This window comes from Epinephelus fuscoguttatus, linkage group LG12 (genome assembly GCF_011397635.1).
Source record: "Epinephelus fuscoguttatus linkage group LG12, E.fuscoguttatus.final_Chr_v1".
Taxonomy (NCBI): Eukaryota; Metazoa; Chordata; class Actinopteri; order Perciformes; family Serranidae; genus Epinephelus; species Epinephelus fuscoguttatus.
Window position 1 is genome coordinate 12,928,849 of NC_064763.1, and position 12,440 is coordinate 12,941,288.

At 41.7% G+C, this 12,440-nt stretch overlaps 1 protein-coding gene across 4 annotated transcripts in view; it reads right to left on the reverse strand.

The window, feature by feature from the left end:
- Positions 1–3,002: 3,002 nt before the first annotated feature.
- Positions 3,003–12,440, reverse strand: part of usp28 (ubiquitin specific peptidase 28) — a 45,021-nt gene continuing 35,583 nt past the window's right edge. For all 4 annotated transcript variants that reach the window (XM_049593040.1, XM_049593038.1, XM_049593041.1 and 1 more), the window contains exons 24-26: positions 10,772–10,895; positions 8,925–9,123; positions 3,003–5,807 (exon numbers count right to left, since the gene is read on the reverse strand). In XM_049593040.1, coding sequence (XP_049448997.1) covers positions 5,632–5,807; positions 8,925–9,123; positions 10,772–10,895 — 499 coding nt within the window. In that variant the 3' untranslated portion in view covers positions 3,003–5,631. The remainder of the gene's footprint in view (positions 5,808–8,924; positions 9,124–10,771; positions 10,896–12,440) is intronic.

Genomic DNA, 12,440 nt, shown 5'->3' on the forward strand with positions numbered 1-12,440 from the left:
CCTCAATCCACAGTGGGTCCTCCTTGGATCGGACTTGGCTCTGACCTGTCAAGGTCCCAACAGAAACCTTGGGTCCTGGCATTCATGTGGTTGATGTTGCATGGTCCCCGTGGTAGTTGGACCATGCGAGTGGCTCCAGCAGATTCCAGGCACAACATCTGAAGCCTCAGTCCAGAAGTGTGCAGTCCTAGGAACAGCTAAGGTACTGTGCAGAGCCCTCAAACTCCCAGGCCGCTGGTAGAGGACCTGAACTTGAGGATGATACAGATACCACCCTGAGAGGGGGAGAGGGCCGGGAAAAATAAAGTTGCCAAACAGAAGACCAAGTCCTGTCATCTTAAGAGTGTAACAGCTGCACTGCTGTAATGTGTTGTGTGCAAATGAACATTACTACAAACCACATGATGACTACTTTTGCACAGAATGGCTGGATTTAAAACCAACCACACTCCTCAAACGACAGGTTTTCAGATGGAACAATAACAGCACGTCTTGACACCTTCGGACAGCTGAAGACTTGTCATCATAAGCACCCCTTCTGGCAGCCTTCACACATCCTGCATCCGAGCAGTTATGGACGACAGAGACAGTGAAAATCAGATCTTAATCCAGCCCAGCACAGACCCTGACTCACTCGTATTATTCTCTTAATCTCAGTTTAATCTCATCTTTGATGTGGATTTAATTAACAGTGAAGAAACAGAACACTGTTCTGGTGGAGTGCTGCAGAAGGGACTCGGGAGATTATGTGTGCCATTGCAAACTGAAGCCATGAAAACAGCACAGAAGTTTAGCACTTAAGACACAGGCGGAAGAGGCTGAAATGTAAGAATGTCACTGCTGCTCATAAATCAAGGACCAGATGGGTAGAGTTACTCACAGCCTCATGTGTGAAAGTATGAAATAAGATGGGTGTCAGGGGTCAGAAAGCAGGGACATTTGTCAAACGATGAGCCTGGAGGTAATCTGCAATTCTCTTAAAGGGATAGTTCAGATTTTTTTGAAGTGGGGTTGTATGAGGTACTCATCCATGGTGAATCTGTTACCTACAGTAAATGATTGTCAGCACGCCCCCAGTTTGGAGAAGCAGGCTGGAGTCTGACCCAGAAGCTAAGCAATGTACTGCTGTGGAGGGGTCAGCGATAAAATATATTTTAAACACCTGAAAAAAGGTCCCGCCTACAACAACCACCATTATCAGTTTAAGTGTATATTGAGAGTATTTTCTTTAACTTCACATTGCAGAAATCTTTACCTTTCGGCCAGACAGCCATTGCTGATGGGGAACTGAAACCTTTATGTCATTTCTTCAAAGCCAGACTCCACTAAAAAAAAAACAGTGATTTAACAGTCCCGAACACAGGAGCTGCTGGTCTACTGCTGCTTCGATCGGTTATTTTATTTGTGTAATTGTGTGACTGTGGTGTTTAAAAGAGTTAGTTTGGATTCACTAAAGTCACACAGTAACACAAACTCACTAACTGATCAAAGCAGCGTTAGACCAGCAGCTCCTGCGTTCAGTGAGCCAAAATTACTGTTTCTCTCAATGGAGTCTGGTGACTTGTTTTTTGTTTTTTTTTTGCTTCCATAACATGTCTTCTTTCAGAAGAGTAGAAAGAAAATGTCCAAAATATATATTTAAGTGTTTATTTTAATTCGGATTTCAGCTCTGCAATTCTATGCAAAAGGTACATATTTAATTAGATTATGCCTCATCTGCATATTTAGCAATAATAAAAAATAAAAAAAACCAATTATGAAACAAAAAAAAAAATCATGGTTGCGATAGAAATAATCAACTGAGGAACTTTAATCGTGATATCTATTAGTCAAAATTCGTACACTTAAAAACATATGGAATCTTAGAGTACATATCTTTAAAGGCCATTTTCTCAAAATGAGTTTATATATCAACTGATTAATGTAACACTTTATTCCTAAAAACATCGCGAAAATGGATTTTTAAAAAAAATGGTTTGCACAGTGACTTCTGATTTATTAAGAAACAAAGAATAAATATCCCAAATCCCCTCTGTAAAAACATTTGACTCTAAAATGTCAATGAAATAAAACAAGAATTTTGAACCTGGATTTATCCAATGTTCAGATTTCTGTTCTGGAAATGTGCAAATTAGTGCATATTTAAAGATAACATTTCAGAAAACTTGCAATACAGTAAAAAAGGTGTCTCATTGTAATGAATCAACTGGGGAAGTTTTTTTGGTTGAGTTTTATTAGTAAACTGTAACTATAAATGAAAGGATGTTTTGCCCGGAGTCGGAGAAAAAATAACTTCATTCACTGGCCCGACTGCTGGCAACTTTTAAGGTGGAATGTTTACTTGTTATGTTACTCAATGCATGAGGTGATGAGGTGACTCAATCAACACATCTAAAATTTCACTGTGACAACTTTGACCATCACTTTAGTTTTTATATGACAGACACTTTTAGTAATGAGTGGATCTTCAAGCATTTATATGTATTAATTTTGGCTGGATTATGTGAACTGCATATATTCTACTCCTCATGTCGCAAAGCGTTGTTCCTGTGGGCTACAGCAACATAAACCCCTGAGCTTGCCTGAGAAGGACTAAATGCACAAAGCTGCTACTTTTAAATATCCCATGGAGAGAGACTCTCACTGCAGCCTGTTCTATTTTGTTCTGAAAATGTCGGCGTGCAGCCTCGTTCTGTGGACGATAAACCAGGTGCAGACTTCCATCTGTGTCACCGCTGATGAGGAAATACAGCGAGTGCTGGACGGAGCAGTGAGTGACAACAACTCCGCACACATTTAAGAGGACTGTCTGTGGTGGAAACACTAAACAGACCGAGTCTGAGGGGTTACTGTTGGTTCCAAAGGTACTGTACTGAAAGGGTTTGGTGGTGACAGGGCTTTAGTCCACTGAAGCCGTAAATCACGTCATTTTTATTTCTCATTACAGCCAGACACTTTTTAGCAAGCATTTCTCCCACTACACAAATGAAGACAGTCAAAGATGATGGTGTACACTGGGTATTTAAAACATTTATTGAGTATCATCACAGAGTACAGAGTGAAAAAGCAGTGTGAAATCAGCAGCCAGAAATGGCTGTTCGAGGAGCTCCATGTTGCTGTCCTAAAAAATCCTGATTAAGAGGATTCATTCTTGATACTGCGTTGCATCTGGGACCTCAGAAAAAAGGATTTCATCTCTTGTCTCATGTCTTTCCTTTTAAAGGGTTTACATGGTTTACAAATAACCCTTTAAAAGGGGAGAAAAGGCACGTGTTGAGCAAGGTGCTGTCCAACAGTGCTCTGTCAGACGTAAACAAAGAGTCGCCACTGACTGATAGTTCTAAGTGCACAGATCTACTGCAGTCTGAACATCTGAGCATGCAGCAGCTCTTTAAACAGTTACAGATGCCATACCATTTATATTTTTATGCATAATAGTACTGTGGATATCTTTTTCCAGCTTCACCTACATGTGACACTTCCTGTTTTGGAAAAATACAAAGTAATATAAAACATATACTTAAAAAAGCATTTGTTACTGTGCAGTAAAAATCTAGTGTTTCTTTTATATCATTCAGCCCTGTATGAAGGCCTTATTGTGCGTTCACACTGCTTCACAACAACACAACAAAAAATCCTACCGATCCAGTCACTTCCTGCAGAGTTGAGTGACACGCCAGTTGTTACCAGTAATTAAAGTTAACAGGTTTGACGGCCAATAAAACACGTCCATGCCTGAACTGTTCAGAGTGCCGATCTGAGCTTCAAGCTGTTTGTGCGGCTGATGAGAAGCTGATTACAGGAACAGCTACACAGTTTTTTTAGGTAACAGATCAGAGCCGCTACACAGAACCAGAACTGGGCATGGCGGTAAGTGATGAGCTTTTGAAGTGGGTACCAAAATGGAAAATATGCAACCTTATGTTTTACTTATTGTCTATGCATTGTTCACTAATCTGCATTTTGAATTGGCTGGGTGATGCCAGGCTACCAAAATGAGGCAGAAAGTCTTAAACATGTTTTCAGGTGTCAACTGATCTGGTAAACAAATAACTGCTGCCAGTTCTGTGGGTCATGGGAGAGCTAGAATTACCGCCCCGCGGTTGATGCCTCCGCGCACTCTTACAGTTTACATCCATGTCAGTGAAAACATGGATGCAGCACATCTATACAATCAGCACAGTTTCAAGATTAGAGTCACCAATTCAGTATCTGACCAAATGTCTCCCCTTCTGTTCCTGAGATATGACACTGACTGAAGGCCAGAAAAGTGTTTGATGCAGAACATTATGCTGTCACAGTGAAGTTGACCTTTGACCTTTTGGATATAAATGTCATCACTTCATTATTTCATCCTGTTAGACATTTGTGTCAAGTTTTGTCATAATTTGTGTATGAATTCTTGAGTTATGGCCAAAAACATATTTTGTGAGGTCACAGTGACATTTGACCTTTGACCCTTTGGCCACCAAATTCTAATCAGTCTATTGTAGAGTTTAAGTGGATATTTGTGCCAAATCTGAAGACATTCCATCAAGGCATTCTTGAGATATTGCGTTCACAAGAATGGGATGGACAAGCTGATAAGATCAGTTGTTCGGCCTCGGCTATCACCGGCGTGGAGACATAAAAAGGAGAGAAAGGAAATAATTTCTACATATCTTGTGAGGTCACACTGATCTTGACCTTTAATGTTCGACCACCAAATTCTAATCAGTCTACTCTTCTATGGAACATCCAAGTGGACGTTTGTGTCAAATTTGAATAGACTTCCTCAAGGCATTCATGAGATATTATGTTCACAACAATGAGATAGATGCAAGATTACATTGACCTTTGACCTATGGCCACCAGAATCTAATCAGTTCATTGATAAGTCCAAGTGGAAGTTTGTGCCAAATTTGGGAAAAAAATTTCCTCAACGTGTTTTTGAGATATTGCGTTCACAAGAATGACACAGACATGGTCGCAGTGACCTTTGACCACCAGAATCTAATCAATTCATTGCTGAGTTCAAGTGGACGTTTGTGTTAAATCTGAAAAAATCCCTGAAGGCATTCTAGAGATATCTCCTTCAGGAGAACCCGAAAATATAATGCTCCAGCTATGGCTATTGCCGGCGTGGAGGCATGAAAACAATCACAGTTGGCCTCTTTCACATAACCTGCTGCTACTTTAAGGCTTTTCCAATTTTTAAGCACTGTTAGTGTTTTCTCAGCAGACTGGGTGGGGGCTGCTGATGGTGGTGGGCAGACAGAAAGAATTCATGAAAGCTGCTGAGAAGAAAACGGAGGATTCATTCTGATCATTTCTTTCACAGGGCTTTCATAGAGAAGTTTGGGCTGAAATGTCCTGATAACATTGTAATGAGCATGTATTCAGGTGGTGAGAACCCTGCCCCATCCCAGTCTATCCCTAACAAGTGCTTACAGTGTGCTATGTTAAAATATCAAAGTGAATTTCATGTGCAATGCTAAAACTGAAGGTAAAATGAAATACATAATTTGGCTTGTTGAAAACTACACGCTGTCTCAACCCCACAGTCTGTCAGCACAGAACGAGCTATCAGCCATGTTGCTTGCAGGTCAGACGCACAGTTCAAGGAGGTTGTTGGGGGTTTCATTCAGGACTTTACTTCACGATGACTATCGAGGTGCTGTGGATGGACTCCATGACAGCGGCCAGGCGGCTGCACAGATCATGGGCTTGGTTGACATGGACTTTGGGTGGGTCTTTAAGAACTACTGTCTCAGCTGAACCGTCCAGAACCCTGGGCAGAAACTCACCCAGCTTCGCCTGCAATGAGTCTGAAAACAAAGGAAGAGCAGCAGAAATGGGAGGTTATCTTAGTGCACTGTAGTTTAATGTCTGTTTGTGTATTTCAACCCTAATAGTGCACAGAGGAAGATGCATGCATGTGCACATGAGAAAAGGTTGATACACAGTCTGCTGTAGAGAACAGGATCATGACATGAGCAGTAGCGAGGAACGCAAAGCACTGTGGGACCAGTGGCGGCTCCTGCCAAATTTCTCAGGGGGGGCAATTGTTGTGATGATGGCTGAGGTGACCCGATCAATGGGTAAATTTGAATTAATTTGGCTCTGCAATGACTGAACAATTCACTGTGGTCATCAACAGACTAATTTTCATCAGTTTGCCCACACAAATACCTTTGAATGTAAAAAGTGACCTGTTTTACCATTAATCAAATAAAATTGAGTAAGGTATTCACTGAGTCATTGTCAGTCTTAATCAGAAAACATTTTATTATAGCTAAATGGAAATTAATTTTGTGTTCTGATTAAAGAAATAAATGCAGGCATACCCTACAACTTAATACAATGCACATCACATAGTATCACTGCTCTTTGACCTGACCTGAACATTTTTTGTTGTTGTTTTTCAGTTTCAGTTATATACTGGGGGGACATTTTGGTCAATGGGGGGGACACATGTCCCCCTCAATGTATATGTTGACTACGGCCCTGTCATGCATGCTTAATTAGGCTGCAGTTGTCTGGGTGCACAAAGGTGAAGTGGCTGGTCTTGTCATACAAAGTTTGATGGAGTGTCAACTGGACAATATGGAGATATTTGCATCTTGAAAGCCGGACTACAAATGTGGATAGACAGGGAGAAACACACGCAAGCCTAAGACGTGGTAAGATACGATATTCCTCACTATATGAAGTGACTGATAACAAGATCTGTATAATGGATTGTAAAGAAATTCGTCAGGTTTTCATTTTGTAGACAATTGATCTGTAGGTATAGCGTGATGGGATGACAGCACAATGATGTGTGTGGTATCACTGGAAAGCTTTGCTCCTGCACTTTCATGTGATATGCGTGGCATTTCTGCGCGATGCTGCGTTCGCGAGTAATCCATCCAAGAGTAATGTGTGTGCAAAGCTGTATGAAAGCTCTGTTGTACATCATTTAAGTGTAACTTTATCATTTTTTTTCACTGTGAAAACATTGGACTACCAACAAGTGTCCGACAAAGCTGCAGTTCCGCTGTTTCATGTGATATGCGTGGCTTCTCGCTAATGGTCACGGAGAAAATCCATAGAGAGGAACGAACAGGTGTGAATTTGGATGCACTATGTGTCATTCCTTTTTAACCTATATGGTTAAAAAACCTCTTGGATCTGCTGGAAACGTTAGCCATGTTGATCTTGGATGTGACCGCTGCGCAGTGGCGCTGCCTCATGTGATGTCGGAATAATTGGAAAAATGAGTTTCCGACCGTAAAGCAATATTTCAGTGGAAACGGTTGACGACGTGTTTTTTAAACATTTTGAGTGATAAAATACAACACATCTTCTTTGTAATGTCCATGGTGTCTCCACATTGCCACCTAAACGCTCATGAACACACAATGAAGTAAGAACGACTTCCCGACATGGGAAATCGGACCATCCGAGGAGCACATGAATGATACTTGGTGGTTTACGTATGACGAAAACACGTTGGGGCAAGCCATCCCGGATCCCATAGAGATTGCATTGGAGTGCCTGCATTTAGAAAAAAAGCATTTTACATGGAAGTCTATGAGAGTGAGTCGGGGAGATTTCCAGCCAGGCTGATATCGCCCCAAAGGGCCGGAATGTGACTTCACACTGCATCTGATTGGATATTCAGAGGCAGGACGAGCTGTTTCAAGTGAAAATTATCAGAATAATTAATATATTGTGTGTAGGCTATATATGACAATAATGATGATGATCATACATTTATTATCATCTTTCTTTTCTTTTGTGGCTCGAGGGGCGGCGCCCTATTGCCCTCTATTGGCCAGCCGCCCCTGTGTGGGACTTAAGGACACAGAGGCTCCATTAAAGACTGATGGTGCTTCTTGAAGTCGAGGAAGGATCCTTAAACGGCTGAATTTCAAGGAGGCCATGCCATCAAATTCTTATGTCAAGGATCCTTTGAATTCTACTGAGGACCAAGTCCTTCCTTCAGAGAATTCTCAAGGATGCATGTGTATATCCTCAGTGGGCATGAAGTACCCACGGAATTGAAGGCGGGGCCTCTTCAGTGATGCACACCTGGGCACTCGCTAGCCTGTTCTGATGTCTGCCCTTTAGGACCTCATTTGGAAGGACCTATCCCACCAAGGAAGCATCCTTGACTTAGAGAAGCACCACGGGTACACAGGGAAAGAGAGGAAAAGAGGGGAAGAGAAGGTCAAAGTTGGATTACTGCACGGCTCTAAAATTTATTGATAACTCACTTGGAACACTAATTTGCCAATTTATGACCCACCCACCTGAAACCTGCGATATTTTTGAACAAGCTTACCCCAACCGCCTAATCACTTCACTAGTTCATAATAATTGGGGCTGTTAATTTCCTTTGGACTTTTGCGCTTGCTCTTTGACCGGTCCATTCATGATTTTGTCTCTGTTGAAAAAGTGTGTCCTATGGTATGGCTGCTACTACCCAGAATGCAATGCGCCATGATGTCGTTGCCTATTTGCTACATAGAGTGCCAGAGGAATGAGTGCTAAAACCTAGAACTGAGTTAGCATTATTACACTCCTGGTTCCCTCATCTTGAAGTCAGTGGGTTTTTGGTTAGATGTCTGAAATGAGGTCTGTGGTTAACACAAGCTGAGAGACTTTCACGTTTTGTTCTGACATAAAAATACTTCAGTAAATACCCCACTGTGAATTTTGAAGCTTTTATGTGTCTCAAAAAGGAGTGAGGAGGGAGTTGTGAACAAGTAGCTAAAAGAGACTACAGAATATCATCACGCCATACATGCCTTGCAGCATCACTGTGGGGGCGACTTTGAAGTCATGTGACCGTAATGTAGTTTGTTTATAGCTTAACCATAGCTTTCTGGTGTTTGAATTTAGGCTTCAAAAATCATAAAAGAGTTCATTTGTAAAGATTATCTTGCTGAACATCTTACCATCCATGTCCTGGCCAAGGCAGCAGCACCAGTGGCTGCGGATGCTCTCCATGGCGTCCCGGTCTTCCTGGGATAAAGCCTCGTCCCGGCTCATCAGGTGAAGGCAGGGGATGACGGCCTCATCCATGATGGCGATGCCCTCCTCCACGTTGGTCTCCTCACCGCTGCAAAACAGCTGTGACGCGCTTTCATTCAGTGCCTGCAGGGTAAATGTTAGGATGAGGAGGAGGATGGAGAAGAGAGTAAGAGTTATTGTCATGAGGTTTCTCCTGTATTTACTATGTTGTGTTCGCCAAATATTTTCTGCTCAAAGTTAAAAATAGAAGGTTGTTACTAAAACTGAAAGATGACATATGACTGTAGTAGAATCTGCAAGTCATACGTCATTCTCCAAACTTCATAAACACCATGAACATCATAGGAAGCTAGCCAGTCAATTTATCTTGTATTTTTCCATAACTGTGGCATCATAGCCTTGTTCATACCTCTCTTCGTTTAGTGTGTTGTTTATTTTCATAATGGTATTTGTAGCCCACGTGCCGTGAACGGCTGCGATCAACACAGTAAATTACGGCAAAGCCCACCTGCAGTAACCAGTGGTTACTTGACTTCCTGTTGCCTTTCTATCATCTTGAACCAGTCTGGCCATTCTCCTCTGACCTCTGGCATCAACAAGGCATTTTGGCTCAATGGATATTTTCTCTTTTTGGGACCATCCTCTGTAAACCCTAAAGATGGTTGTGTGTGAAAATCCCAGTAAATACTCAGACCAGCCTGTCTGGCACCACCAACCATGACACGTTCAAAGTCATTTAATTCACCTTTCTTCATCATTCAGATGCTCAGTTTGAACTTCAGCAGCTCGTCTTCACCATGTCTACATGACTAAATGCACTGAGCTGCTGCTACGTGAATGGCTGATTAGCTATTTGCATTAATGAGCAGTTGAACAGGTGTACCTAATAAAGTGGCCAGTGAGTGTATGTCTATGGTCTCTCTCACTTGTTCCCTTCTTTACTGTCTCTTGGCCTCAGTGCACCGCAGGATAGACAGATATATCACTGAGCTCCACCGTCTATAATGTAGTTTCGGGACATGTTGAAAGTTTGCACTGTCCACCAGCACCGGCCTCTAACAGGTGCAGATGCTGGGAAGTGCACAGCTTTCAGTCAGAAAGTGTAAAAGTCCTGTCAAAAAAAACATGAAAAGAATCAATATGCTGCTCAGGGCACTGTCTGAGCTGAACTGAGGCGAAAGCGGCCGATATCGATGGACAGCACTCCTCCTAAATGTTCCGTAACTCCATTTCAAACAGTGGACCTTGGCAACAAGTCTGAATGGAATTTGTTGTGAGGTTGTTTTTCCAACTTCTAGTCCCAGGGTGAGTGATGAACCTTGAACCTCGACTTTGTAGTCGTTACTTTAAATCCAACATATACTATATATACTACCGAGACTGTAAGTAGGATTCAAAGCCAAGAGCTTCATATCTAAAACATATGTCCTTTAACACAGACAGCCTAAATATAGTTTGTGTCTAATTCTGTCTGTCCAGCACTTTGTTCCAGACGGAGATATTTCAGCAACTACTGGACACGGCCAGCTCCCAGAGGATGAATGGTATGATTCTAATGACCTCTGAATTTCCTTTCATGCAGGCCAGAACTTCTACTTGTACATAAGACATGTAAAATCACAAGAGGAGGCTTCCATGAAAGTCACACTTTTTTTAATGATACCTTTCCATTGTTATTCTAACCTTTCTGCAGAAGGACTGAGCTCAGTGCTGCCACAATAACTTACAGTAGACACACACACACACTGACTGCAAGAGCTGCTGTACTCACAGTGAGACATTTCCTCCTGTAAACAGCAATAAGAGATGTGTCCACGCCACGTTTCTCTCCATTCTTCAGCAGGGTGGCGTTGGTCTCGTACGCATGAGCCAGGAAGATCAATGCCTCCCGCGTCCTGCAGCACAAACACAAGGCGACAGTCACCATGTCATCCTCTACAAAAACTGCAGTTCCAGTTTAGGCCATATTTAAATCCTCTGTGGTGCTGAGTTGCCGCGAAGTAACAATCTCATTTTTGCCCATTTACACTCACACAATACATCCTCAAATATGTTGCATTACTTAAAAAAGAGCCGAGCCCTACTCAAACCAATAGCAGTGTTTAAACTGTCACATGACTTTCTGGAGGCCATGTTAAGTCTCTCTTTCTGGGGCCTTCCTCACATGGTTTAGCTCCATCAGGCATCTCCACAAAAGTGGTCTGAAAGTGTCTTTTTCTGTCATTTTAAATGCGGGAAAAATTGGATTCACAAAAATACATGAGTAAGGTTTAATTTTTAATTGTTTAATGTACTTTCTTTGATAATTAAGTGCTGGAAAAATGCAAATGTTGCCTTGAAGCAACACTGTTTGTTTCCTTTCTATCTCTACAAATTAACCTAGATAAGTTTAACAATGTTAGTTTAAATAAATTTCGGGCTGTGACACCATACAGTCAATTATACTTTGTGACTGTGCTTATATTTTACACATATTTTCCTTCCATTTACAGAATGAATGCATTATTATTATTATTCTATAACCCCTCAAAGATGAAGAGGGTGAAATTAGTGCTCCCAGTCGATGTTAGTGAGGATGGATAAGAATTTAAAGTTCGGAAGACAACATGCTGCAGCAGCCTGGCAGCAACAAAACAAATGGTGACAACATATAGCAAGTAAGGTGAGACCAGGGCTGCCCCCTGATAGTCGACCAAACGTCAGTCGACCAGAAAGGTCATTAGTCAGCAAGATTTCATTGGTCGCTTAGTCGCAGAAGAAAAAAACAAAAACACAAACAAAAGTGAACCTCTATTATTATGCACGTTGTCAAAATAAATCCAAACCTATATAACTGGACCATGTGGGAATTTAATTTGAAAGGACAGACACAGGAAGTGTCCACACTCAGCAGTCAGGCAGGAGTCAGGTTAATTTCCAGGGCTGGTACCTGCAGTTATTCCACAGGCTAGTCAATAACATATCGGGCAGGAAATCCAAAGTGTGGGATCATTTTGAGAAGGTGAAGGACGAACCCAAGGTGATATGTAAACTCATCTTCATTGGTCGACTACAAACATGACGTATCACCTGAAACATGGAAGTAGCTACATGCCCATTAGCCCACAGCGTCATTAACAGGCGGCTCGCTCAGTGTGTGACGTGCACTTGTAGATAAAATATAGGCCTATATTAATGAAGGTTCATTAGTATGCTTTTGTATTTCTCTGTAATGTAGCACAGTGTTAACAATGTTACTGATACTATTCTTTCTCACACCTTCAACTCAAACCACCAAAATATATCATTTAATCATTACATTCATATCAGAAACATGCAGGCAGCTAGTCGACTGATGGACCTAAATGATGACTGTTGGTCGACTAGGAACATTCTTAGTCGGGGGCAGCCCTACATCTTTTTAAATTTCTTACCATTATGGTACGGTGTTGCTTTAACGT